Source organism: Portunus trituberculatus, chromosome 33 (genome assembly GCF_017591435.1).
Source record: "Portunus trituberculatus isolate SZX2019 chromosome 33, ASM1759143v1, whole genome shotgun sequence".
In the NCBI taxonomy this organism is placed as follows: Eukaryota; Metazoa; Arthropoda; class Malacostraca; order Decapoda; family Portunidae; genus Portunus; species Portunus trituberculatus.
This window is the reverse complement of record NC_059287.1, coordinates 4,565,045-4,591,357: the sequence shown is the minus strand read 5'-3', so window position 1 is coordinate 4,591,357 and position 26,313 is coordinate 4,565,045. Positions and strand designations below refer to the sequence as shown.

The 26,313-nt window shown below is 37.7% G+C and overlaps 1 protein-coding gene across 3 annotated transcripts in view; it reads right to left on the bottom strand.

The window, feature by feature from the left end:
* The window catches only part of LOC123512235 (phospholipid-transporting ATPase ABCA3-like), a 137,657-nt gene that overhangs the window by 97,599 nt on the left and 13,745 nt on the right, over positions 1 to 26,313 (bottom strand). For 2 of the 3 annotated variants that reach the window (XM_045268493.1, XM_045268494.1), the window contains exons 2-6: positions 5,521 to 5,619; positions 3,625 to 3,767; positions 1,955 to 2,106; positions 1,440 to 1,544; positions 609 to 757 (exon numbers count right to left, since the gene is read on the bottom strand). In XM_045268493.1, the coding sequence (XP_045124428.1) occupies positions 609 to 757; positions 1,440 to 1,544; positions 1,955 to 2,106; positions 3,625 to 3,767; positions 5,521 to 5,598 (627 nt within the window). In that variant the 5' untranslated portion in view covers positions 5,599 to 5,619. Of the gene's footprint in view, positions 1 to 608; positions 758 to 1,439; positions 1,545 to 1,954; positions 2,107 to 3,624; positions 3,768 to 5,520; positions 5,620 to 5,799; positions 5,944 to 26,313 lie in introns of those variants that run through there. The other variant, XM_045268492.1, reaches the window with a different exon arrangement.

Genomic DNA, 26,313 nt, shown 5'->3' with positions numbered 1-26,313 from the left:
AATCAGATCACTGTTGTATGGTAGATGTTATAAAGTTTGAAGGAAGACTGGTGAAGAAGAGACTCAAGAGGAGATGCAAACAATGTGTACAGATGATGAGGATGACATGGAAAGGATGGACATATGGGAGGAAAGTCTAAAAGATTTAAAGGGTGCCATACTCATGAGTGAAGGTGACAGGGATGAGATCTAAAACTTCAAATAAACAAAAGGACTCAGCCATCTAAACCAGTAAGGGTTAATAAAAAACAAAATTATGATGATAGCAAAGCAGAAAAATATACGAGGATAAGAAGATAAGAAAATAAGAGAAGCCTCACAGAGTTGCCAGGCCTACATGTGGCTGTCCCTGCATGAAACACAACCCACTTCCAGTCATCATCCTTAGAAATAGATGACAAACACACAACACCACAGGGTATTATAGTGGCATACAATGAATACAAAATATTATAAACAAGATGTAAGGAAATTAAACAAGCTAAGACCAACTAGGGTGAGTCATAAGTAATTTTACAAGCATAAAATGTATCTAGCTAACCTAACAAGATCTGCTGCAACATTCCACAAAATTACCCCAATGAAACACCAAGCATCCCAACACTCACTGACAGGTGTTGGGGGAGTTTGTCATCATCAGGAAAGGGATTAGTGAAGACAATGCCACCAAGGATGTCCAGCACAACATTCTTCTCCTCCTCCTTGGAGAGAGAGCTGAGGTAGTTCACAAGATCTTCCTCTGTAGCAAACCCATACACTGCAGAGAGAGAAGACTGTGAGGAGAATAATGAAACAAAGCAACATCTGAGAAAAGAAGATTAGTGGGTAAATTGAAGTGAAAACAAACAAGCTATCCTTCATGATATGATATTGATCAAGTTGTGATACACAAAGTACAAGTATAATGACATGATTAACATAAAATAAATCACAAAATGTAATATTGGCAGCAAAGTAATAAAAAAATCTGCCAAACTTTATACCAAATAATAAACCTATGAAATGATCAAAAGCAGGTAAAGAAAAAAAGAAATTTAAATTTCAAAAATTAGATTATAAGCATATTATGTAATCAACAATAATGAAAACTTCTTAGTCACATTTTTGCAAAAGGATCTTTGGTAAACTGCTGCATTTGTATTTCCATCTTTGTATGACCTGATCTCATTTAAAGTTTCAAGGCATTTATCGCATTCTTTTAGCTAACTCTCTCAGACCTGCTTGAGGACTGCCTCTAAATGGGTCTCTTTGTTTAATAGTTTTTGTTAACCTTGGCCAGTTTTCCCTTCTAACACAAAAAAAAAAAAAAAAAAAAAAAAAAAAAAAAAAAAAAAAACAAGTGACCTCAAAAGACTACATTAACCACCTGCAGTCTCCTTTTCTGTGTAAGTAAACCATTTCTACACTGCTCTGGACATTACAAAGGACTCGAGACTCACTCTTCTCATCCAGCACCAGTCTCTCCCCCACCAGGTTCATCAGCTTGGTGACGGCTGTTGTGTTTGGAGAGTATGCAATTGGCCATTTAGGATCCAAATCGAAGCCTGTTGAAGAAATATTTTTGAGTGGTGGTGTGATAATAACAAAACAGAATGCAAGTGAGCCAGTGATAGAATTGTGGGCTGATGCAAAACACAGTGGAAGTATGTAGGGGTGGGTTATCTGACTGTAGTTTTTTATCAAGCAATTTAGCTATCAAATTTCAATGTTTTCCATTCATCTGTAAGTTGTTTGTCTGTTTCTGTCTACTGCTTATTCTTCTATCTAGTCTACTATTAAAATCAGTGATAATTTCTAGGAATCCTCAGTCTTCTACACTAACCTTTTTATCTAGACCACCTCAGTATCTCTCCTAATAATTCATAACATAAAGACCAATTTCAGATGATTTTTCAGGATTTCAAAGAGCAAGTAGAAAGTGTTACAATAATGGATACAGAATAAAAAGTCTCACCAAAGAATGACTCAATGAAGTTTTGTCTTTTCCTCCTGAGGTGCAGGTGTGAGTGTCCTGGGAGTGGCAGGGAGCGCCGACGTCTGCTGCTGATTCCATCCCCAATAATGCTGTCCGTGATGGTGTCCCACACTCCCTCACCCTGACCCAGTCTGCCGAAACACACAAACCATGTTCAGGTAATCAATGTTCATGTGTCACCAATACCTGCTGACACATTATTTCCTGGACATGATACAAAATGCAATATGAACAAAAGAAAAATGACAAGGAGTGTGTAAGAGAATGATAAAAGCAGCAGATAGAAAGGCTGACCTCCAGTGAAATAGTGAAATTGTCTGCCAGAGTGCTTGAGTAAAGGAGAGGAAGAGATATGAGGAGAATAAGAGAATTACAGCAAGCAAGGAGGCAATGCAAGGACAAGATATATTTTGAGGCTCTCCTATCATGGACATCCCATAGGAACTGACATTAGACACAGATGCACTTATTCTATCAAGAATATTTAGTTCATTAGGCTAAATAAGGTCAATATGGTGATTAAATAAATAAAACTATAACAGAAAAAAGTAAAATCTGGTATAGGCTATACAGATGAACTGATTTTATCAAGAATATTTAGTTAAAAAAGTTAAACAGTCAATATGGCAAATATATAAATAAAACAAAAACAGAAAAGTAAAATCTGGTATAAGCTGAATTAAACCTGAAAAAAAAGTCAAACATGAGAAAAAGAAAAACATACACGGCTGGGAAAGTCACCTAACCACAACATAACCTTACACAAAAAACAACGAAGTATTACAAGGCTGCCTGACCAATAACACCTCACAACTCAAGTCACTTCCTTGTCAGCACAGTCAGCAAACACACAGCCACAAAATAACACTGCCTGCCTGCCTTCCCTGGTAATGAGTGGCAAGATAACTTCAACTAACACCTTCAAAACACATTTTTGCCATGATTTTTTGGATATGATCAGACGATTCTATTACATCAGGAAAGATATGTGGAGGTCAGGAAATTAATGGGCAGTCTTCACTATTTTGATCCCCACATAAGTTTTTGAGGCTGTGTAAAATCAGCAAATAATAACCAGAATAAATGTGAAAACGATTCCTGGTACTGAAGGGGTTAAGAGGGAGGTTTCAAGACATTTCCCATTTCTTTTGACTAACTCTCGGATCTGCAAGGGGAATGGCAACTGAGCCTCTCTCTCTCTCTCTCTCTTTTATATGTTGCTCAGCCTGTTATCCCCTCTTAAAAAAAAAAAAAAAAGGGAGAGTGAAGTCTGTGTATGTCTTAATTGTCCAAGGTACAAGAATTACCATAAACGGTGTAAACTCCATTACTTTCAAAAGACAAGTTGAAGGTACACTGGTTTCCAAGTTACGGTTCTAGCGTGAGAGAATGTCTATATTAATAAGAAAATACTGTGGCCTTTGAAAAATGATGCAGCGAAGTGTGCATTTAATAATGTGTTCTTGTGACTAATTGACAAGATTTCAACGTTATTAATAGGAGAAATACCCTTGAGAACCCCGGCCAGATAATCATCTCTATGGCCTTCGAAGACAGCTGTACTGGGAGTCTGGGAGAGCAAAGTGTTTCAGAGTGGCGACCTAATATAAGTCCTTACAAAGTTACCAATGCCTCTCACGATGCCTTACTTAAGCGTGTCGGGCAGGCTGGTGATGGTGAAGGCATTGTAGTGTGTGGCGTTGGGGAACACTCCATAGGGAGCCAAGTCTCGGATAACCACCAGCAGCACACAGAAGACCACGGGCACCACCACCTCCAGCACAGTCTGAACCTGAGGCGAGGAGAAAAATCATAAATGTTTGTCAGTGTAAACGAGAGTACGAGACTTTTTAACACACACACACACACACACACTCACATCGAATTAACTCAGAAGATGAAGAGATAAAATTAAATGCAAACGAAACCTCTAACACACACACACACACTTCGAATTAACAAATAATATAAGGAAGTGATTAAAAAAAAAAAATGCTTCAGAGCAAACGAGACTACATACACACACGCCTCGAATCAATCAGGTAAAGAAATGATAGATATATACCAAGACAATAAAAGAGTAACTAAATGAATTCTGATAGACCAACTGAATCTGGAATGGACTACGTAGATAACGAGATACATGATAGTGTGCTAACATGCAATTCGATACCATAACAACTGAACATGAAGGTAAGGAAAGACTTCACGAATATCGAGAAAGAGACAGAAGCAAATAAATCCGTACGCATCTGGAATAAACTAGATAAAGATGTGACAGAAGTAAATATCAAGTGAAGGTCAGAATGGTTATATTATGGAAACAGAGACAAATCAATGTGCCGGAATGCTATAACATGAAGGTCACAATTAAGCAGCTATAGTTTCCGTGTTAGGTTGAGATGATAATGATCTTAGTATTCAGTGTTGGTGTGGCTATATTAATAAACAATACACACACGTTATTGCAATTTGAGCACTATAATCTCTCTCTCTCTCTCTCTCTCTCTCTCTCTCTCTCTCCGGTAAGCCTATCTACATCACACCTTTCCAGCATTACATAACGCCGCATCACCTGCTATTTAAAGCTCTAGGTCAATCAGCTGTTCTCATTTCAAGCTCTCGCCAGACTAACTAACCTCACCTTACCCAAGAAAATCAATGAACACTCCCTCACTATTGAGTGTTTTGACTTCTGACTGCTCTAAATACTTCCATGTAATCCAATAATACGAGGGCAAAGAAATCAATGGTTGTGTGTATTTTTAGAGATTGATCTAATGAATGTAGTGGAAATATCTGGTAATTGACTTTGCTTCAGCCGATGTTTCGTGACTCCTGCCCTGCCAGACGTAGATTTATTTATTCATGAGTGCTAAATTGTAGACCATATGACATAAGAACTATAATTGGTGTACTTTATCTGTCATGAGAGATTGGTGTGTCACGGGAGTGCATACTATTTTACTACTACTACTACTACTACTACTACTACTACTACTACTACTATTACTACTACTACTAGTACTACTACAATTAATACACTCACAAGCAGGAACAAATTAACAATATCCATCTTTTAATGAATATTCCTAAAACAAAAAATAATTGAAAACTGTCCTTAAATGAATTAAGATGTATATATAAATAGACAGACAAATCAATCAATCAATGTCTTATATCTCTTACAACCTAGCTCTCTCTCTCTCTCTCTGCATAAAGAAGATAAAGAGAGTGAATGATGGGTACAAAAGAAGCAAAGAAAGGGAACAAAGAAAAACAAGAAAAAGTCACACAGAGGACAAAGGAATCAGCGAAGAAGATTACGACGGAGAGAAAGAGGAAGAGGAAGAGGACGAGGACAAGGAGGACGAAGAGGAGGAAGAATGCGTGATCAGTTTCCACGAACCCATACTCTCTCTCTCTCTCTCTCTCTCTCTCTTGTTTTCACAGATTCTTTGTTTTTTCATTATTACTATTTTTTTATCAAATGTCTCTCTCTCTCTCTCTCTCTCTCTCTCTCTCTCTCTCTCTCTCTCTCTTACCTTCCGCCGTCGCTGCAGAATCCAATTTTTCCAGAGAAGAAGCCAAAATTTTCTCAAGCCGGAGGTGCTGGAGCCCATCTTAGCCCGGCCCAGCCACCCCTGCGAGGAGGAAGAGGAAGAGGCGGTGAGGATATGTAAATAGCGTGTAAATAGACTGATTAGTATTGACGCCGAAGCAAGGCTATAGGCTCGTGGTACTGGGACTACTACTACTACTATACTACTACTACTACAAAATGAGACCAAAATACACACACACACACACACACACACACACACCTGTCTGACTGAAGTTGACGAGGAGGTAACCATCTTGCCTGGAGTCTCTTTATAAAGGTGTATACAGTTTCACAGGTGTATTAATCAGTGATGCAAATATTGTATCTCATCTTCCCTCCTTTCCTTACGAGACAAAACACATTCTTTATTTCAGTTGGCACTCATAGTTCAGTAATAATAATAATAATAATAATAATAATAATAATAATAATAATAACAAAAATAATAATAAAAATAAAAACGAAATATGTACTGCATTTGTTGAAACTCGCGCGCAATTACAGTAATGGTATACATACAAGTAGCTTGCGTGCGTTTGTGTGGGTGTGCGTGAGGCAGTTCATTACGTGTGTGTGTGTGTGTGTGTGTGTGTGTGTGTGTGTGTGTGTGTAATGGTAATGGAAGTAAAGATGATAATGATGATAACAAATATAAACAGACACAGAGGAGGAAGAGGAAGAGGAGGAGGGGGATGTGGAGGAAGAGGAAAAGGACAAGTGAATGAATCTCTCTCTCTCTCTCTCTCTCTCTCTCTCTCTCTCAAGGAAGAACAAGGAACGAGGAAGAGACAAGAGTCATGTCAATCACAGGAAATACAAACTGAACGTCGCATTAAATTGTACTCGTAGCAGTAGTAGTAGTAGTAGTAGTAGTAGTAGTAGTAGTAGTAGTAGTAGTAGTAGTAGTAGTAGTAGTAGTAGGAGTAGTAGTAGTGGCAGTGGTGGTGGTGGTGGTGGTGGTCAGCAGCAACAGCAACAGCAGCAGCACCAGCACCAGCAGCAGCAGTAGTAGTAGTAGTAGTAGTAGTAGTAGTAGTAGTAGTAGTAGTAGTAGTAGTAGTAGCAGTAGCAGCAACAGCAGTGAAGGGAGCAACGTACCCTCAGCTGCACCTTCTTTGTTTTCCAGGTGCAAGGGTGAAGGTGAGTGAGGAGGAAATACCTTCACAATGTTTCACTCACTCTTTTTGTATATATGCGCCTTGAGAGAGAGAGAGAGAGAGAGAGAGAGAGAGAGAGAGAGAGAGAGAGAGAGAGAGAGAGAGAGAGAGTTGGAAGGAGGTAAACCAAGGATAATAGTAAAGAGAATGAGGAATCAAGAGAAAGATACAGATAAGAACAATTGCAAGAGAGAGAGAGAGAGAGAGAGAGAGAGAGAGAGAGAGAGAGAGAGAGAGAGAGAGAGAGAGAGAGAGAGTGTTGGAAGGAGGTAAACCAGAGAAAGGAATGATGAGTGGAGAGAACGAGGAATTAAGAGAGAGAGAGAGAGAGAGAGAGAGAGAGAGAGAGAGAGAGAGAGAGAGAGAGAGAGAGAGAGAGAGAGAGAGGTGAACAAACTCAAGCTCAAAACATAGTGATACACTTTGACCTTGAGCTTATCTTAACCCAACCTCACCTAACCTCACCTCACCTAAATAATTATAATCTTCCTTCATTAGAATTATACGTAAAGGAATTGAAAAAAAAGTAAACTACACAAAAAATTAAGGAGAAATGAGAGAGAGAGAGAGAGAGAGAGAGAGAGAGAGAGAGAGAGACGCACCTCTAAGCAACAATGTATTTCTCTCTCTCTCTCTCTCTCTCTGCATCTTCTGAGAAAAGTGTTGTTGTTGTTGTTGTTGTTGTAGTTGTTGTTGATGGTGGTAGTGGTAGTGGTGGTGGTGATGTTGATGGTGATTGATACAGTAAGTTATAATGTTTTCTATGTAGCGACGTCTTTGGCTGCACTCCTTGTCTAATAATAATTCTCTCTCTCTCTCTCTCTCTGGTCATAATAATCATCCAAGTATTTCAGTATGTGCGGTGTATATTTCTCTCTCGCTTCCCTCTCCCTCTCTCTCTCTCTCTCTCTCTCTCTCTCTCTCTCTCTTAACACCACACGATCAATACCTTTAACTTTCCTGACAGTTTCTCACTCCTCCTTCTCTTCCCCCCCCCCTCTCTCTCTCTCTCTCTCTCTCTCTCTCTCTCTCTCTCTTGATTTACGTAAAGGAGCGTAGCACACACATACCCTCGTGGATCAACAACAGAGGTAATGTTTGTGTTTTTCTTTGTGTTCGCTTGGGTTCCCTTCAAAGTCTTAGTAGGTACAGTACGAGGCGGGAAGAGAATAATATTTTGGTGACCTTGAAATGCCTGGGTAGATAAACAGGTCTGGATTAAAGGGAATCATTTCTACTTTTTATTTTAAGACTTCTTTTTATTTATTCTATTTCATTTTGTTAATTTATATTCGTACTGTGGTGAGATATATATATATATTCTTTTAAATCTGTGGTGTGTGTGTGTGTGTGTGTGTGTGTGTGTGTGTGTGTGTGTGTGTGTTGTTATTGTTGTTGCTGTGGTTGCTGTTGTTGCTGTTGCTGTTGCTGTTGCTACTGTTGTTGGTGGTGTTCCTTTAAGCTTCGGTATTATTTCATCCTGTGTGTGTGTGTGTGTGTGTGTGTGTGTGTGTGTGTGTGTGTGTGTGTGTGTGTGTGTGTGTGTGTGTGTGTGTGTAGGCGTTTTATAATGTATAAGCTGTAGAATAAGATAACATGGATAATTATCGTGAAAACGCACGTACGCACATACGCACACACACACACACACACACACACACACACACACACACACACACACAGTATACGTAAAGGAGCAGGGGACGAAGACGAAATGAGGACGAAGGAAGATCAATAAACCGAGCAAGATATAAAGAAAATAACAAAAAGCAGCATGATTAAAGAGGATAAATTTAGGAACAGAGAAAATAAACAAAATAAAGAGGAAGGGTTAGAGAACATGAGTAATAATGAGGTTAAATAGATGAATGAGGACGAAAACAAAAGAAATAAACAAAACCATTTAAATGAGAGATATATGAGAAGAAATTAAGAAATACAAATAAATAAGGACAAATGGAGATGAAAAATGAAAGGAAAAAAAAAAAAAAAGACATGCAGAACACAATAATAAATAAAAGAAAGGGAAAAGGAAAGAAAGAAAAGGAATTAGAAAAGACAAATATACAGTAATCTCGTCATTACATCACCAATAACTCGATGAAAAGAAGAATGAAGGAAAGAAGGAAAGAAAAACACGCGGAAAACAATAACAATGAAAGAAACGACTAAATAATGGAAGTAGTGAAAAGGAATAAGATAAACAAACAAACATACAGAAGTTTTATCGTTACATCACCAATAACTCAATGAAAAAATAACAAAAGAAAGAAAGAAAGAAGGACATGCAGAAAATAATGATAATACTGAAAAAAACGACAAAATAATGGAAGTAGTGACAAGGAATCGGGGAAGACAAGCATACGTCACCAATAACTCATGAAAAAAGAATGAATGACAGAATGAAGGAAACAAGGACACGCAGAACACAATAAATAAAAGAAAGGACCAGAAAAAAAAAGAAAAAAATGGAAATAGAGGAGAGGAATCAGAAAACACAAACACACACCAATCTCATCGTTACATCACCAATAACTGAACGCAACACACCAATCAAATGTCACTGTAACACTTCTATATGCACAGAAACACACACAGCAGGACGCTTTACCACCGCGCCAAGCACAAGATTAGGTAATAGTATGCAAACACGCATTTCACATTATCAACACACGAGCGAACTTTAACTCTTCCGCCAAACATTCCTTGATTAAGAGCCAGACACACTGACGCCTTTCTCATATTGCACTGTGCCTTGAGAGTAAAGTGCGCACGTCCTACCTCGATCACGTTCAATGCCACACTGACTGACTGACCGAGAGGCGAGGAACATCAGCTGAGAGTTAAAGGGCGAGGACCTAGACCAACTTCGTACATTATGAGCGTGTATTGATGTACATACCTCCTTACGTCAATATACTCCAGTTCCCAAGTATCTGATAAATTCTCGTGATTTGATGGAAATGTTTGAGGTTCTTAGAAGTTTTGAAGGAGATATTTTGGAATTCGTTCACGTAAATTTGTATTGCTGTACTTCCACATTACGAAAGAAGACAAGAAAAATAAGGAGGATAAAAATAAGAATAAAAAAAAAAAAAATAGGGAAAGGTGCAAAAAAGCCCGCTGGTCAACACGTGTGAATCTCTTAAAAACACACAACTACACTACAGTTAATTTATCTCATCTTGTTTCAAAGCTCCCGATTCACAAGAGCTTAAATAAAATGTATAGAAACGTGTAAGATGTTTTTAAGTTATGTATTGGAAGTGTAAGGAAAAAATTGAGATTACTCCCTGTCTGTTTTATGAATTTACTGGTCTTATTATCTATCAAGCTATTTTCATTCATTATTTGCTATATTTCTGTGTATCTTTAAATGACTATCGAAAATATCTTTTGTCTCCTTCCTCATACGTAACACTTGTATTAATTCTCTTTCTCTTTCTTTTTCTTTTCTTTCTCTTCCTCTTTCTGTCTTTCTTTTTTATCTTCCTAATACGTAACAACTTTATTAATCTTCTTCCTCTATTTCTTTTCTTTTACCTCTTTTTGTCTTTCTTCTGTCTTCTTCCTACTGTATTAATCTTCTTCCTCTTTCTTTTCTTTTTTTTCTTTCTCTTCCTCTTCCTGTCATTCTTTTTTGTCTTCCTAATGTGTAACTATTTTATCAATCTTCTTCTTTCTTTTCTTTGTCTTTCTCTTCCTATTCCTCTTTGTCTTTCTTCTTTGTCCTTCCTAAGATGTAACTACTGTATCACTCTTCTTCCTCTTTCTTTTCTTCTTCCTTTTCTTATTCTTTTGTTTATCTTTCTTCTTTCCTTTCTAATATGTAACTACTATATTAATCATTTTCCTTTTTCTTTTCTTTCTTCCTTTTCTTATTTTTTGTCTTTCTTTTATATTTTTTGATATGTAACTACCATATTAATCTTCATCTCCTTTTTCTTTTCTTTTTCCTATTCCTCCTCTTTCTCGTCTTTCTCCTCCTGCTCCTCCTCCTCCTCCGTAACCTTTCAGCATTAGATCCCTCCCCTGTCTTTAATATTAATGGCACTGTTGGGTAAGTGGCACACAGCTGGGATAAAAGACGCGGCAGTGTCATAGAAACCCTTTTAAAACGCTTCTGTGACAACCCACTACATTTGAAAGGGTCTAGCTGAAGTGAAACGGGTTTGCAAAGGTGTTATATTTCTAGTGATAGATTAACAATATTTACACCCCATGAACAGGAGAAACACCCTTAATAATCTCTGTAGCCTTGGAAAATCTAGATTCTAAGGGTTCTAATTGACATGACACGGTTTTTCAAGGGTGTTTCTAGGGTTCTGGAAATAGATTAACAATATTTCTGAATTATGAACCGGAGAAATACCCCTGAGAATAAGGCTGATAATTTCTGTGGCATTGGAAAATCTAGATTCTAAAGGCTCTAGATGAAGTGACAAGGGTTTCTAAGAGTGTTTTTATTTCTAGTGATTCATTAACAGTATTTCCACATTATATACTGGAGAAACACCCTGAAAATCCAGCTGATCATTTCTGTGACCTTTCAAAATCTAGATTCTAAAGACTAACTGAAGTGATAAGAGTTTATATAGGTGTTTTCATAGTTCTAGTGACAGATTAACAATATTTCCACATTTTAGACGAGAGAAATGCCCCTTGAGAATCCACCTCATTATCTCTGTGGCCTTGAAGAAACAGTCACAACGAGAGAAGTGTTGCGAAATACGGACCTTGACACGGGCACGGCAAGGCTCTCTGGCACCCTGGCACTGAGGATACGCGTACAAAGAAGGCATGTATGATCAGTCGTCCATGGATGAGGAAAGGTATTGGGTGGAGGTGAAGTTTACTGTGAAACGGTGATGGATGGAGGGTGACGTGGATGAAAATGGTGCAAATGTCAAATGTCCTTCTCTCTTTCCACCAATTCATGTTAACCTTTCGTCTTTTTCTATTATTTTGTTTTCTTCCTTTCATCCTTTCCATATTCTGTTTCCAGTTGTTTTGCATATTTTCTGCAGTTTTTCTTTATTCTATTTCTCTATTTCTCGTTCATGTGGCTTTTGCTTTACTTTTATTTTCTCTCTCTCTCTCTCTCTCTCTCTCTCTCTCTCTCTCTCTCTCTCTCTCTCTCTCTCTCTCTTTCTGTTCAACTTTCCTTTTCATTCCTTACTTTCTTTCCCTTTTCACCTTCTTTCGTTATTGTTTCTATCTTTTCGTTATCTTATTCTTTTATTTCTCTCCAGTTTCCATTCTTCCCTCCATCCTTTCCCTCTAAATTCTTGTTGTTTCCTCCGCTTCTTTCCTTTCAGCTTTCCACTCTCTCTCTCTCTCTCTCTCTCTATTAGTTCTCTCCATTTGTACCATCGCTTCATCTTAACTCTCTCTCTCTCTCTCTCTCTCTCTCTCTCTCTCTCTCTCTCTCTCTCTCTACCATATATGCAAAGTGAAAATCATTAGAAATGCTACATAACCACGTTCTACAACACACACACACACACACACACACTCAGCATTACACAACAAAATCAATAGAAAGGAAAGGAGAGAAACCAGCAGACGATGAAAGAAAAAGCCTAACCAACCTTACAAGTTATACAAGGCCTTCATGCAGAGAGAGAGAGAGAGAGAGAGAGAGAGAGAGAGAGAGAGAGAGAGAGAGAGAGAGAGAGAGTGTTGGAAGACGGTAAACCAGAGAAAGGAATCAAGAGAAAGATAGAGATAAGAACAACTGCAAGAGAGAGAGAGAGAGAGAGAGAGAGAGAGAGAGAGAGAGAGAGAGAGAGAGAGAGAGAGAGAGAGAGTTGGAAGACGGTAAACCAGAGAAAGGAATCAAGAGAAAGATAGAGATAAGAACAACTGCAGAGAGAGAGAGAGAGAGAGAGAGAGAGAGAGAGAGAGAGAGAGAGAGAGAGAGAGAGAGAGAGAGAGAGAGAGAGAGAGAGAGATTTGGAAGACGGAAACCAGAGAAAGGAATCAAGAGAAAGAGAGAGAGAGAAGACTGCAGAGAGAGAGAGAGAGAGAGAGAGAGAGAGAGAGAGAGAGAGAGAGAGAGAGAGAGAGAGAGAGAGAGAGAGAGAGAGAGAGGTGAAATGAAAGGATGGAAGAAACTGAGTCAATATATGGAGAAAAAGACTGGAAAGCTGAAGGGAAGAGGCTGAGGAAACAACAAGGATTTGGAGAGAAAAGATGGAGGGAGAGATGAAAACTGGAGAGAAGAGAAAATGAAAGAAACGAAAAAGATAAAAGACAATAGTGAAAGAAGGTGAAAGGTGGAGGAAAACATGGAATTAAAAGGAAAGTTGAAGAGAGAGAGAGAGAGAGAGAGAGAGAGAGAGAGAGAGAGAGAGAGAGAGAGAGAGAGACAGTTAAAACAATAGAAAATGCCAAAGGGAGACATTTTAGTGAGAAGTTAAACAAGTATTACCATTTTCTATTTTTTTCCTTTTAGCTGAGCGTGTGTACCTTAATTTTTCACCTAATCATTTAATTTGTGTGGAAATCGCAGAAAAGTAAACAGAATGAATGTGAAAACGGGTCGCGGTACTGAGAGGGTTAAAAGGTTTGTGGTGAAATAGTGGGAAACACGTCAGAGAGGTAAGAAGCTGAGAGACGTGTGGGTGTGAAGACTGTGTTCATCTTTGTCCCTTCCATTGGCTGAGAAGGACGACGGACATCACGGGGCCTACGAAGCGTTCTAAAGCTGGAAAGGTCACAAGTAGGAGAAAGAAGAGGAGGAAAAGAAGAAAAATATTACTACTACTACTACTACTACTACTACTACTACTACTACTACTACTACTACTACTACTACTACTGCTGCTACTACTACTATTACTACTACTACTACTAATAATAATAATGATACTACTACTACTACTACTACTACTACTACTACTAATGATACTACTACTACTGTTACTGCTACTACTACTACTACTACTACTACTACTACTACTACTACTACTACTAATGTTTTTGAGTTTATAAATTCAATGTATTCCTTTTCCCTTTACTCATTAATAACAAGACCAACCAGAGTGACCAGCACTTCAGCTACACTCACAGACGAACCAACCAGAAGAGAATAACGGTAATTACATTATTCAAACAGATATATCCGATAATTTTTTCACTGTTTCACATTTCAGGCTTAACTCAATAACTCACACACCACATTACATCAGTGAAAGACACTGCACTAAAGTATCCCTGGAAAAGTTTGCAAACGACATCTCACTAGTTAACTGGAATTCTATGTTAAACTCAACTTGCGCTGAAGAGCCTTACAACTTGTTTTTTCGATAGATTTAGTGAATTATTTGAAACGAATTTTCCTATAAGAAATATCCGTCAAAACAAAAAGCATGCAAATAGTCCTTACATCACTTCTGCACTGAAAACTAGCATCAAAGAAAAGCATCGCTTAGAGAGGTTGGCAAAAAAATGGCCATTAACTTATAGACACCAGTATAGACGCTTCCGTAACACACTAACGTCAACCTTAAGGAGTGCAAAAAGCTTATACTACAAGAACAAACTTACAAGTAAATAAGGTGACCCTAAAAGCCAGTGGTATACAATAAATTTTCTCTTGAGTAGGTCAGGCAACACTCAGCGCATCATTGAGTTACAACCACATTGTAATGACATTGCCAATAAATTCAATGAACATTTTCTAAAAAATACACATGCCTTAAATGAACAAAGTAACTACAAAGTTTATCTGAGAAATTCACCTTACTTTTTCCTATATTTGGCAACTACTGATAAAATTGAAGTTGAAAAAATCCTAAATTCCTTAAAATCCGATAGCCCTGGCTATGACGCTATATCACCTAAAGTATCAAAGTACACCTCACACCTTATAGCCACTCCTTTAACTCATATCATTAATCTCTCTTTATAAACTGGTAAAATTCCAAACCAATTCAAAATAGCTAAAGTTATTCCTATTTTCAAATCAGGTGACACATGTGAAATAAATAATTACAGACTCATTTCCATACTCCCAGCATTTAACAAAATTTTTGAGATGATTATTTCTTTCGAATAACTAATTGTGTTGAAGCTAACAACTTTTAACAGAATACCAGCATGGCTTCAGAACACACCGATCCACTGAGTCTGCATTACTTCAACTTGTTAACAATGTGTATTTAGCCTTAGAAGAAAAAAAATATGCAGTAGGTGTATTTATAGATCTATCCAAAGCACTTGACACTTCAGATCATGAGATTCTGCTACGGAAATTAGAGCATTTAGGAATAAGAGGTGTACCACTAAAGCTTTTTCAGAACTATCTTACTTGTAGAAAACAAGCTGTGTACTGTAATCATTGTTATTCTCCTTTAAGATCCATTAACAAAGGTGTACCACAAGGCTCTGTTCTTGGACCAATACTTTTTCTTATATACATCAATGATATTGTTAATGCTAGTAAAAAAAACTTGAATTTGTAATATATGCTGATGATACGATACTTCTCTTAAAGGATAAAAACCTAGACTCCCTCCACTCAAATTTAATTTCGGAATTAAACAACATAAAATCATGGGTTAATGCAAATAGATTAATAATCAATATTTAAAAAAAAAAATTATATTTTTTCAAAGTAGATCACTAAAACATTCAATAAATCCTGTTCTACTGCATGGTCAAGTAATACAACAAGTCACCCACACTAAATTTCTTAGAGTCATCATACGTAGATCAAAACTTAAATCTCAAACACCACATCGATCAGACATGTCTAAAAATTTCAAAGATTATTGGTATCCTGTATAGAATTCGCAATAACTTAACCACAGAAGCTATGATCAGCATATATTATACCCTTTGTCACCCACACCTTATGTACTGTGTTTCGATATGGGCGTGCACATGGCCGTCCTTCCTTAACAGACTAACCATTGCCCAAACAAAATTTTAAGATGCATCTTCTTCCTTAAAAATCTGATTCCACTAATCATATATTCTCTGAGGCAAAGTTGATGAAGTTTTCTTGTATTCATAAATATTTTATGTTATTGCTAATCTTCAAAAACCTGAAACAAAAAACACGATATACAAGTTAATTGACAATGTTGTAAACACTAGAAATAATAACGTTAATCTTATTTGTCCAGTATTTAGAACTACACTATTCAAAAACAGCATCATTAGTTCAGGGCCTAAACTCTTCAATAGTCTGCCTCTTGATGAAAAGACTCTCCTTACAACTAATACTTTCGAAATATTCAAGAAGGATATTAAAGCTTTTTTAATCTCACAACAGAATGTATCAATTTGTGTAACTTAACGTTTTGTTCTACAATCGTATGTCTTTGCTTTCTGTTTTTTTTTATTTTCTATTTTTTGTTATTGTACTTGTTGATTCCTCCTCACAACTTAACTTGTTGAGGCGTTGTGACCTGTTACCTAACGCTATATTAATGTGATGAACGTCCGTCAAGGAGCTACGGCTCGACGGACCGTGGCTAATATATGCACTATGTACTTGTACGTATTATGTTATGTACTGGCAGTTATTAGCAATAAACATTTACTTACTTACTTACTTATTTACTTACTACTACTACTACTGCTACTAAAAAGAAGAAAATGAAAAGAGTAGTAGTAGTAGTAGTAGTAGTAGTAGTAGTAGTAGTAGTAGTAGTAGTAGTAGTAGTAGAAGAAGAAGAAGAAGAAGAAGAAGAAGAAGAAGAAGAAGAAGAAGAAGAAGAAGAAGAAGAAGAAGAAGAAGAAGAAGAAGAAGAAGAAAGAAGAGAATTTGTACAGACTGTTACCTAACTTCAGTAATCAGGAGAGGACATTAAGAAACAATGGGATCAAGTCTGACACATTTGGAAACGGATAGAAGGGAGCGGTAGATGAATGGAATCGTTAGTACACTCAACAGTTAGGATTTAGTGCTGAGTCATGAGGGGGCATTTAAATATTGGACAAACTTATGGATGATGATAGTAAGTAGAAACAAGTAGGTATGTTTAATGCAAATACTACCACGTATAGGCCTAATACCTTCTGATAAATTAATTTCTAATATTCCTATGCGAGTAACGTTATCTATATTCTAGCTTATGTGTTCTTGCATCTTTCTGGAGCGCCCCTTATTCCCTTCTGCGTTTGTTTATCTCTTCATGTAACTTCCCACACTCTCTCCTGATCTTATGAATTTTATTGAGGGTTGGAGCAGTGGTATAATTACTCAGAGGCAGCGGTCATAAGCGTGAGTCAGACCCATCACGCTGCTGGACAAAGAGTGAACGGTGTTATGTAAACATGAAAGCTGAGTCACGCCTGGTCTCCTCCGTCAGCGGATGGTTTGTGGCGAGGACGAAGGTTCAGAGGTCACGTGAGGAGGCTGAGGTAGTGACCGACGGACTGACGGACTGAGTGACGGACTGACTGACTGATAGACTAACTGGACAAAACAAGAAATGAAGGGAAGCTGTAGGAAGTCATGAGGCTTACACGTGACAGTTCTTGGATCGTTGACTGACTGACTAGCTGACTGACTGGCTGGATGGCTGAATGACTCACGGAGTGAATGACTAGCTGACTGATTGACTTACTGGCTGATTGACTGACTGACTAACTGAGTGACTGACTGACTGGATGGCTGAATAACTGTCTGAGTCAATGACTGGCTGACTGACTGACTGACTAATTGATTGACTGACTGACGACTAGATGGCTCAATGACTAACTAACTGACTGACTGGCTGACTGACTGACCAACTGACTGATTGACTGACTGGATGGCTGAATGACTGACTGAGTGAATGACTGGCTGACTGACTGACTGACTGACTGACTGACTAGCTGGCTAAATGACTAACTAACTGACTAACTGACTGACTGGCTAACTGACTGGCTGACTGACGTACTCTCAATCAACCACAAAAGCATAATCAATCTGACAAACGTTTATCATTTGTATCTTAACGTGGAGCATTTTGTGGATCATTAGTGTGTTTATCAGTGGTTAGGCCTATTTACTGGGGACTTTAGCTCAGAATATTGTAAACCTAGTGGAGGGTATTCTGATCCTGAGGAAGTTAACACATTTTTTTTTTTTTAACCAAAGAAACAAGACAGACAAAGAAAACAATTCTTGGGTAACCTTATCGAACACACTAAAGCATTTGAGTCTGTGTCCTGTAAAGATTGGGTTTCACATGACAGTTTTCAAAGGTTGTATAGATCAGTCACTCTCTCTCTCTCTCTCTCTCTCTCTCTCTCTCTCTCTCTCTTATAAAAACACCATTCAAATCATGCTCCATAAAAATCTTGATCACTCTAAACACCACAGAACGTTTTTAGAAGCTCAGATGAGAAAACAAGTGAACATTATAGGAATCTTCTTGACAACACCCTTGAAAACCACACATCTCCAATAACTTCCCCTGCAGTGTTACAAGTACTCGAGGTGAGATGCAGGAGTGTGTGAGAACTGCAGGAGTCTTAAAAATATCGCTAGAAATCACGAGAACCTCCTTTGAAACCACCAATAACTTTCCCTGCAGTGTTATAAATTGTCAAGATAAGATGTAGGAGTCTAAGAGAATTGTAGGAGTCTTAAAAATAACACTAGAAACACGAGAATTCCCTTTGAAACCTCCAATAACTTCCCCTGCAATGTTACAAGTGTGTAAGAGTTGCTAAAGTCTTAAAAAATATCACCAGAAACACGAAAATCCCTCTTGAAAAGCCCCAATAACTTTCCCTGCAGTGCTATGAGTTGTCCAGATTAGATAAAGGAGTCTAAGAGAATTGCAGGAATCTTAAAAAATATCACTAGAAACCTCGATAGCCTTCCTTGAAACCTCCAATAACTTCCACTGCAGAATGTTAAAATGTAGTCAATATGAGATGCAGAAGTGTGTGAGAATACATGATATCTTTAAAATATTACTAGAAATCTTGATATTCTCCCTTGAAACCGCCCCCCAATAATTTCCACTGCAGTGTTACGAATTGTTAAGATAAGATGCAGGAGTCTTGAAAATATCACTAGAAACACACGAATATCTCTTGAAAAAACCCAATAACTTCCCCTGCAGTGTTACAAGTAGTCTAGATGAGATGCAGGAGTCTTTAAAATAATACTGGGAACACGAGAATCCTCCTTAAAACCTCCAATAACTTCCACTGCAGAGCGTAGCAGGTAGTTGAAGTGAGATACACGAGTGTGAGGGGGATACTGTCCTTGTCTAGAAGCTTGTGTGGCATTTTGTTCTCCTCACAGTGGTGTTGTTACGAAAGAGTACTCGCGTTGTTATTGACGTTGGTATGGTTACTCCTACTGTTTAGGTTATGCTGTTCACGGTGAATTGCGGCCGTAATGTTATGAAGTCAGTGTTTTTAGAGTTTTTTTGTATGTTATGGCCTATAGCGCCTGTAGGCATACTTGAAGAGGAAGAGCTGTTCAACTTCCGCCCATTAGTAGCGCAGGCAATTTTATTTAATTTGGTACCCATATTACGGCCCATATAACCACCCAAGCGCATCTTTGGTGTAACCACCTAGAACCTAGGCATTATGGTGACATGTAGGTAACTTCAAACCACTCGACAAATGGCATAACTTCAAAGCGGTATGTGGTGGGACTCGAACCTACGCGTGGACGTCTGCCCGATCCCACGCTCACCAACTTATCCACTATTTTGTATATATTTTGTACATTCAGGTTTAATCTGGAACAAGGATGTCTTCAATGGCTGCAAAGATCATAAGTCAAGTTTTTATTTATTTTTATTTTTTTCAGTTTTTCCCTACTTATGTTGCAGACTTCTTGCTAAACTATCACTCGAATCGAACAAAATATTTTTAAACACACGAATAATTTCCACTGGTTCTGTTACCTTCCTTCAAAGCTTCTATTTCATTCCACTTACCTATCACAGACATATACTGTAAACATCATCCCTTAAAGCCACTGTGCCTACTCATCATTCATATCCTATAAACTTTTTGATCTTCCCTTTCAGCTCTAACCTATCACTAACTTGATAATTGAGTCTCCTCCGGTTATCTGTCACATTTGAGATCACTATACCTATAAGCATCTTTTTTCCTAAACGTACTGTTCCTGTATATAAGTCTATCTGATCTTCCCTTAAAGTTCTCTATTTACCCTAGTAAACTGTTGAATCTATTACAATCATTTAGCATCCACGATAGAGAACACATTATTTGATCTCTATTATACATCTCCTAAGGTCTCTGCTCAGCTATCATTGTTGTCTGTAAGTTTATCTAATCTTCCCTTTAAGTTCCCTGCTAATACTGCTAACCTGCTGAGTCTGATGCAATGATCTATCGCCACACTTTGAGAACACATTTATTCATAGGAGAGACACTAGTCAAAGGCAATACAAACAGCCATGAAAGACATTACTTACCATCTGTTGTATGTGCGTTATTTAATCTTACAGCTCCCTCCTTATAGTGACAAATGATAAACGAATTTTTTCCAACCATCTGTTGTCGAATTTAAAATAAGTACTACAGAGTTCTAGCCATTTATTTTATCTCTCTAAGCGCCACATCTGGTAAACTCTGGAACTCCCAAACTGCTTCTGTATTTCCATCTCCCGAAGACCTGAATACATTTAACCCCTTCAGTGCCATGACGCGTTATCATATCCATTTTGGTTACTATTTGGTGATTTTATACAGCTTCAGAAATTTATGTGGGGGATTAAAATAGTGAAGACTCTGGCCATTAATCTTCTGACCTCCATATATTCTTCCTAATGTTAATAAAATGGCCTAATCATGCACAAATCTCAAGTTAAAAAAGGTGTCGCAGTACTGAAAGGGTTAAAAGGAAGGTTTCAAGACATTTATCCCATTCTTTTGATTAACTCTCTTAAACCTACTCGGGGAATGGCACCTAAGAGGGTCTTTTTGTTTTAATCGTTTTTGTTGCCCTTGGCCAGATTTCCTTACATAAAAAAACCCTCTGTACTAATAACTGCCAGAACCCAGTCAGTGGTGCGGCGTGGCTCGGCAATAAGTGCAACGCGTGTATAGCATGAAATATTAACTTATATCAATTTGTACTGTCCGTGATAAGAGATACTGTTACTGATACTACAATAAGGCGCTAAGCAACTGCTGAACTAACAGATGCTTAACTCCTCGTGTTTTGGGTATGATTAGACGATTTTATTTACACTAGGAAGGTTTTTTTTTTTATTTGTACCATGTGGGCTTTTCACGAGAATTTATGGGCTAAAGGAGATATTTTTTATGGTACCTCCTATCTCAAAGCCCACCCGCTAGGTAACCGTTGCCCTGAGTGAGGAAACCCAACCTACACTCGGACCGTGGACAGGATCCGAACCCGTGCGCTTGGAGACCCCTAGGACCCCAAAGCACGCATGGTTCCACTGTACCACGGCCACCTCAGAAGATTAATGGCCAGAGTCTTCACTATTTTAATTCCCACATAAGTTTCTGAAGCTGTATAAAATCACCAACTAATAAGCAGGATGAATATGGAAGCACATCATGGTACTGAAGAAGCTAGAGCAACAAGATAATCATGACATCTATCATAAGGATTAGAAGGATATACTTTGATAACACATTCTCTCATTATGCAGCGTCACACATTACCTGTTCATACCACAAATGAGTAGAGAGGGGAGCAATGTAGAGCTTAGTAGAAATAGTAGTAGTAGTAGTAGTAGTAGTAGTAGTAGTAGTAGTAGTAGTAGTAGTAGTAGTAGTAGTAGTAGTAGTAGTAGTAGTAGTAGTAGTAGCAGTAGTCATGGTAGTAGTAGCAGTAGTCATGGTAGTAGTAGTAGTAGTAGTAGTAGTAGTAGTAGTAGTAGTAGTAGTAGTAGTAGTAGTAATAGTAGTAGTAGCAGCCGAAGTAGTAGTAGTAGTGGTGGTTGTAGTAGTAGTATATCTTTTAAAATGAGATACTAAATTACATAACAAAAGCTGCGTGTATTGAATAAACTCTCTCTCTCTCTCTCTCTCTCTCTCTCTCTTAAAAAATAGCGTTACTAATATCGTTAATGCACTGCTATGTTATCAAACAGCACGGTATATACTTAGGGATGGGCAGTTATTGTGGTGGATGATTGCGGTGACAAGGTAAGATGGCTGAGATGGCACTCGTGACAAAGATGAAACGGGTGAATTGACGGGACCATCATCTCATCACATTACGCCACTCATCACCCATTACCAACACTGCCACTACACAAAGCACTCACCACGCATTTTGAGAACACATTCTTAACACTGACACTAATACAATACACCACATCAATTTTGAGAACACTTATTTATCTATTTTTTCTTTGGTCAACTATCTATTCACGTTCTCTTAAACCTCCACTTTAACCCCTTCAGTACCAGGATGCGTTTTCATACTTATTCTGGTTACTACTTGGCGATTTTATACAGCTTCAGAAACTTATATGCGGGATTAAGATAGTGAAGACCGTGGCCATTAATCTTCTGACCCCCATAGAACTTTCTTAATGTCAATAAAAGAGTCTAATCACACCTAAAACTCAAGGTAAAAATGCATCCCAGTACTGTGGTGAGGGAGGGGGTTAATGGCACTACAACGTGATAACTGCGTCTGTTCACGTGACTTGCCTCTCTACATCTGGGAACACACTGCTTGCCACTCATCTGATTATCTCTTAACGCTCTACATTAAAATCTGAGGTTATTCCAGTCATCCACCACTACTTCTGATACCATTACAGGAAGGATATACAGTCAGTGCGATGTTGATATTGATAATGCAGACGCCGGAAAAGGATGATGATGATGATGATGATGATGATGATGATGAGGAGGAGGAGGAGGAGGAGGAGGAGGAGGAGGAAGGAAGGAAGGAAATGGTTTATAATAACGAATGTAACAATAATTTTACAGTAGTAGTAGTAGTAGTAGTAGTAGTAATAGTAGTAGTAGTAGTAGTAGTAGTAGTAGTAGCAGTAGTAGCAGTAGTAGTAGCAGTAGTAGTAGTAGTAGTAGTAATAGCAAGTAATGGGTGGGTAAAATGATACATAGCATGAAACGATAATAGTTACGAAAGAAGATTGAAAGTTTTAAAACGACAAACCTTAGAAAGACAATCTGATAAGTGATATACGGGATATAACAAATGTGACGTACGCAAAATCCGTATTCAGTAATGAAGATAAGACAAAATAATGAGTGCCACCTTAATAAAGTCAGCTTTTATAAGAGATGATGTAATCGTTTCTTAAATAGAGTAATATTTAAATGGAGTAAACTCTAGTAAACTCTGGAACTCCCTCTATGTCTGTTTCCGTACTTCCATCTACACATGATCTGAACTCATTTAAGAAGATTTAAAAACATTTATCTCATTTTTTACGCTGTTTGGAGACTGTGGGCCTTTTTGTTTAACCCCTTCAGTACCATGACGCATTTTCATATCTATTCTGGTTACTATTTCGTGATTTTATACATCTTCAGAAACTCATGTGGGAGATTGAAATAGTGACGACTCTGGCCATTAATCTTCTGATCTCCATAGACGCTTCCTCATGTCAATAAAATAGTCTAATTGTACACAAATCTCAAGGTAAAAGTTGTCCCAGTATTGAAGAGGCTAATCGTTTTTCTTGCCCTTGTTCAGTTTTCCCCTCTACAGAAAAAAAACCCTCAGTAATCAGGGTGTTAGTGTCAAGTCCTTTAGGCGGCTTTAAAGAAGATAAGCTACATTTAAGGATAAGCATGACAGATGGCAATAGGTAGGTGTGTTTCATGGAAGGACTGAGTACACATTGAATACTCCTTAGGGTATTGAGTTGTCTTTTAAATGCATTCCCAAGGGTAATTCTTAGACAAAGCAGTTTTCTTGAGTCTGTATGTCAGTCTTTTTTTTTTTTTTGACACGTGTAGATATGATGGCTTCACCTTCCCTTACAATATCATGTTCAAATCTTCTTTCTTTTACGATTAATCCATCTCGCTACCTCCTACTGACTGCCAGAAGAAATTATAACAGTCTACACTACTCGACTATATTTGAGAGCAGCCTTCCTAATATTTCTTTACTGACCAATCACGCTCAAACACATTCCTTCCCTTCCCATCTAGTCACCTCGTATTGACTACCCGAAGAAATGATAATGCATGTCTACACTACTCTACTACATTTGAGAGCAGCCGTCTTAATATTTCTTTACTAACCACTCACAAACACATACCTTCCCATCCCATCCAGCCACCTCTTAAAGCTTCCCATTAACTATCCTAAGAAATGATAACCCAGTCTTTTCTACAACTCTAATATATTTGTGGGCAACCTTTTTATCATCCATTTAATGACCTCCCAAGTTCAAAAACCTGGTTGTAAACATTCATCCATCTAATTGCCTCTTGAGGTTTCATATCGACTCCCCTGAGAAATGATAAAAAAAGTCAACTCCACTCTATTATATTATAGAACAACCTTTTTAATATATCTCACCTTCGAAATTTTTTTTTTCATCTCAATAACTTCTTAAAGGTTCTTACTGACTGTCCTAAGAAATGACAACCTATTCTATAACTCTAATATATTGAAGAGCATCCTTCTTAATATCTTTTTACCAACCACTCAAGCTTAAAAACCTATTTCTTCCCATGACTGTTCTAAGAAATGATAACTTTAGTTTGTCTAGTAACCTATATGTTTACTAGTAATCTACAATACATCTTAAAACATCCTACTGACTGTTCTAAGAAATGATAACTTTAGTCTGCAATATTTGAGACCAACCTCCTTACTAACCACTCACGTTAAAGGCTTATTTCTTCCCATCCATTCATCTAATTACATTTTAAAATTTCACAGTGACCGTCTAAAGAAATAATAACTCTACTCTAGTCTACAATATTTGAGACCAACTTTCTTACTATTTCTCTACTAACCATTCACGATCGAAAACCTATTAATCTTCCCATCCCATCTAGTAATCGACATCTTAAAACTTCCTATTGACTGTCCTAACCTATTTTATAACTCCACTATATTTGAGAGCAATCATCTTAGTTTGTCCCTATAATTTGGCTAATTTTATCGGATCTATAAGGAGACTAGCATCTGAGAGGGCTTTTTTTCTTTATTTATCTTTTATGCTCTTGGCCAGTCTTCCTCGCTTGCATATAATAATAATAAACTGAACTCTCAAAATTTCCACTAACAACAGCGAGTCTACGTTATAGTACTTACTTTATTTACTGTCAGTGTTACTCTTCAGGACACAAGTTGGTAGTCAAGGCAGCTTGGAAATCCCTGCTTAGCTAGTCCTCTCTCACATATAAAAGAAAAAAAAGAAAAAAAGAAAAACTGACCGCTTAAAATTTCCACTAACAACAGCGAGTCTACGTTATAGTACTAACTTTATTTACTGTCAGTGTTACTCTTCAGGACACAAATTGGTAGTCAAGGCAGCTCGGAAATCCCTGCTTGATTTTACTGCTGTGTCACTTGCGAGGATGCACGGTGAAAATGATGAAGGGTGCAGCTTTATCTATTGGTTATTCTTTCTTTAATCTCTTCTCTCTTTATCAACAGTTTCCGCGCTAAAGCACTCATCATATGTCTACTGCGAGGTATCTTACACACACACACACACACACACACACACACACACACACACACACACACACACGTTCAATATTGATAGCACAAATAGAAAGGGCATCAATGTATAACTATTACGTATTCTTTTATTTGTAGTAGTAGTAGTAGTAGTAGTAGTAGTAGTAGTAGTAGTAGTAGTAGTGGAAGTAATATTAGTGTCGATCTTTAAATAAATAAGACACTAAATAACAAAACAAAAAGTCGAGTGTATAGGACTCTCTCTCTCTCTCTCTCTCTCTCTCTCTCTCTCTCTCTCTCTACAGGGAGTGCCAAGGTCGCTTTAATCTTAAACAATTCCTCAGCGGATTATAAGACCTGTTCCTTGAGAGAGAGAGAGAGAGAGAGAGAGAGAGAGAGAGAGAGAGAGAGAGAGAGAGAGAGAGAGACTATACTTCAATAAAAATAAGAAAATGAGAATAAAAGATAAGGAAACTAAAACAAATGACACGTTAACAGGAAAACAGGAAGAGTATGATGTTGATATTAATAATGCAGACGCCGGAAAAGAAAGAAGAGGAGGAGGAGGAGGAGGTGGAGGAGGGGGAGGAGGAGGAGGAGGAGGAGGAGGAGGAGGAGGAGGAAGGAAAAGTTTTATAATAATGATAATACCAGCAACTTTATAGCAGTAATAGTGATAGTAGTAAGAATAGTAGTGGAAGCAACAACAATAACAACAATAATAATAATAATAATAATAATAATAATAATAATAATAATAATAATAACAATAATAATAATAGAAAGAATAAAGAAGAAACAAAAGAACAGACGGAAAGAGAGGAGTAGTGAGAGGAGGATGAAGAAGAAGAAGAAGAAGAAGAAGAAGAAGAAGAAGAAGAAGAAGAAGAAGAAGAGGAGGAGGAGGAGGAGGAGGAGGAGGAGGAGGAGGAGGAGGAGGAGGAGGAGAAGAAGAAGAAGAAGAAGAAGA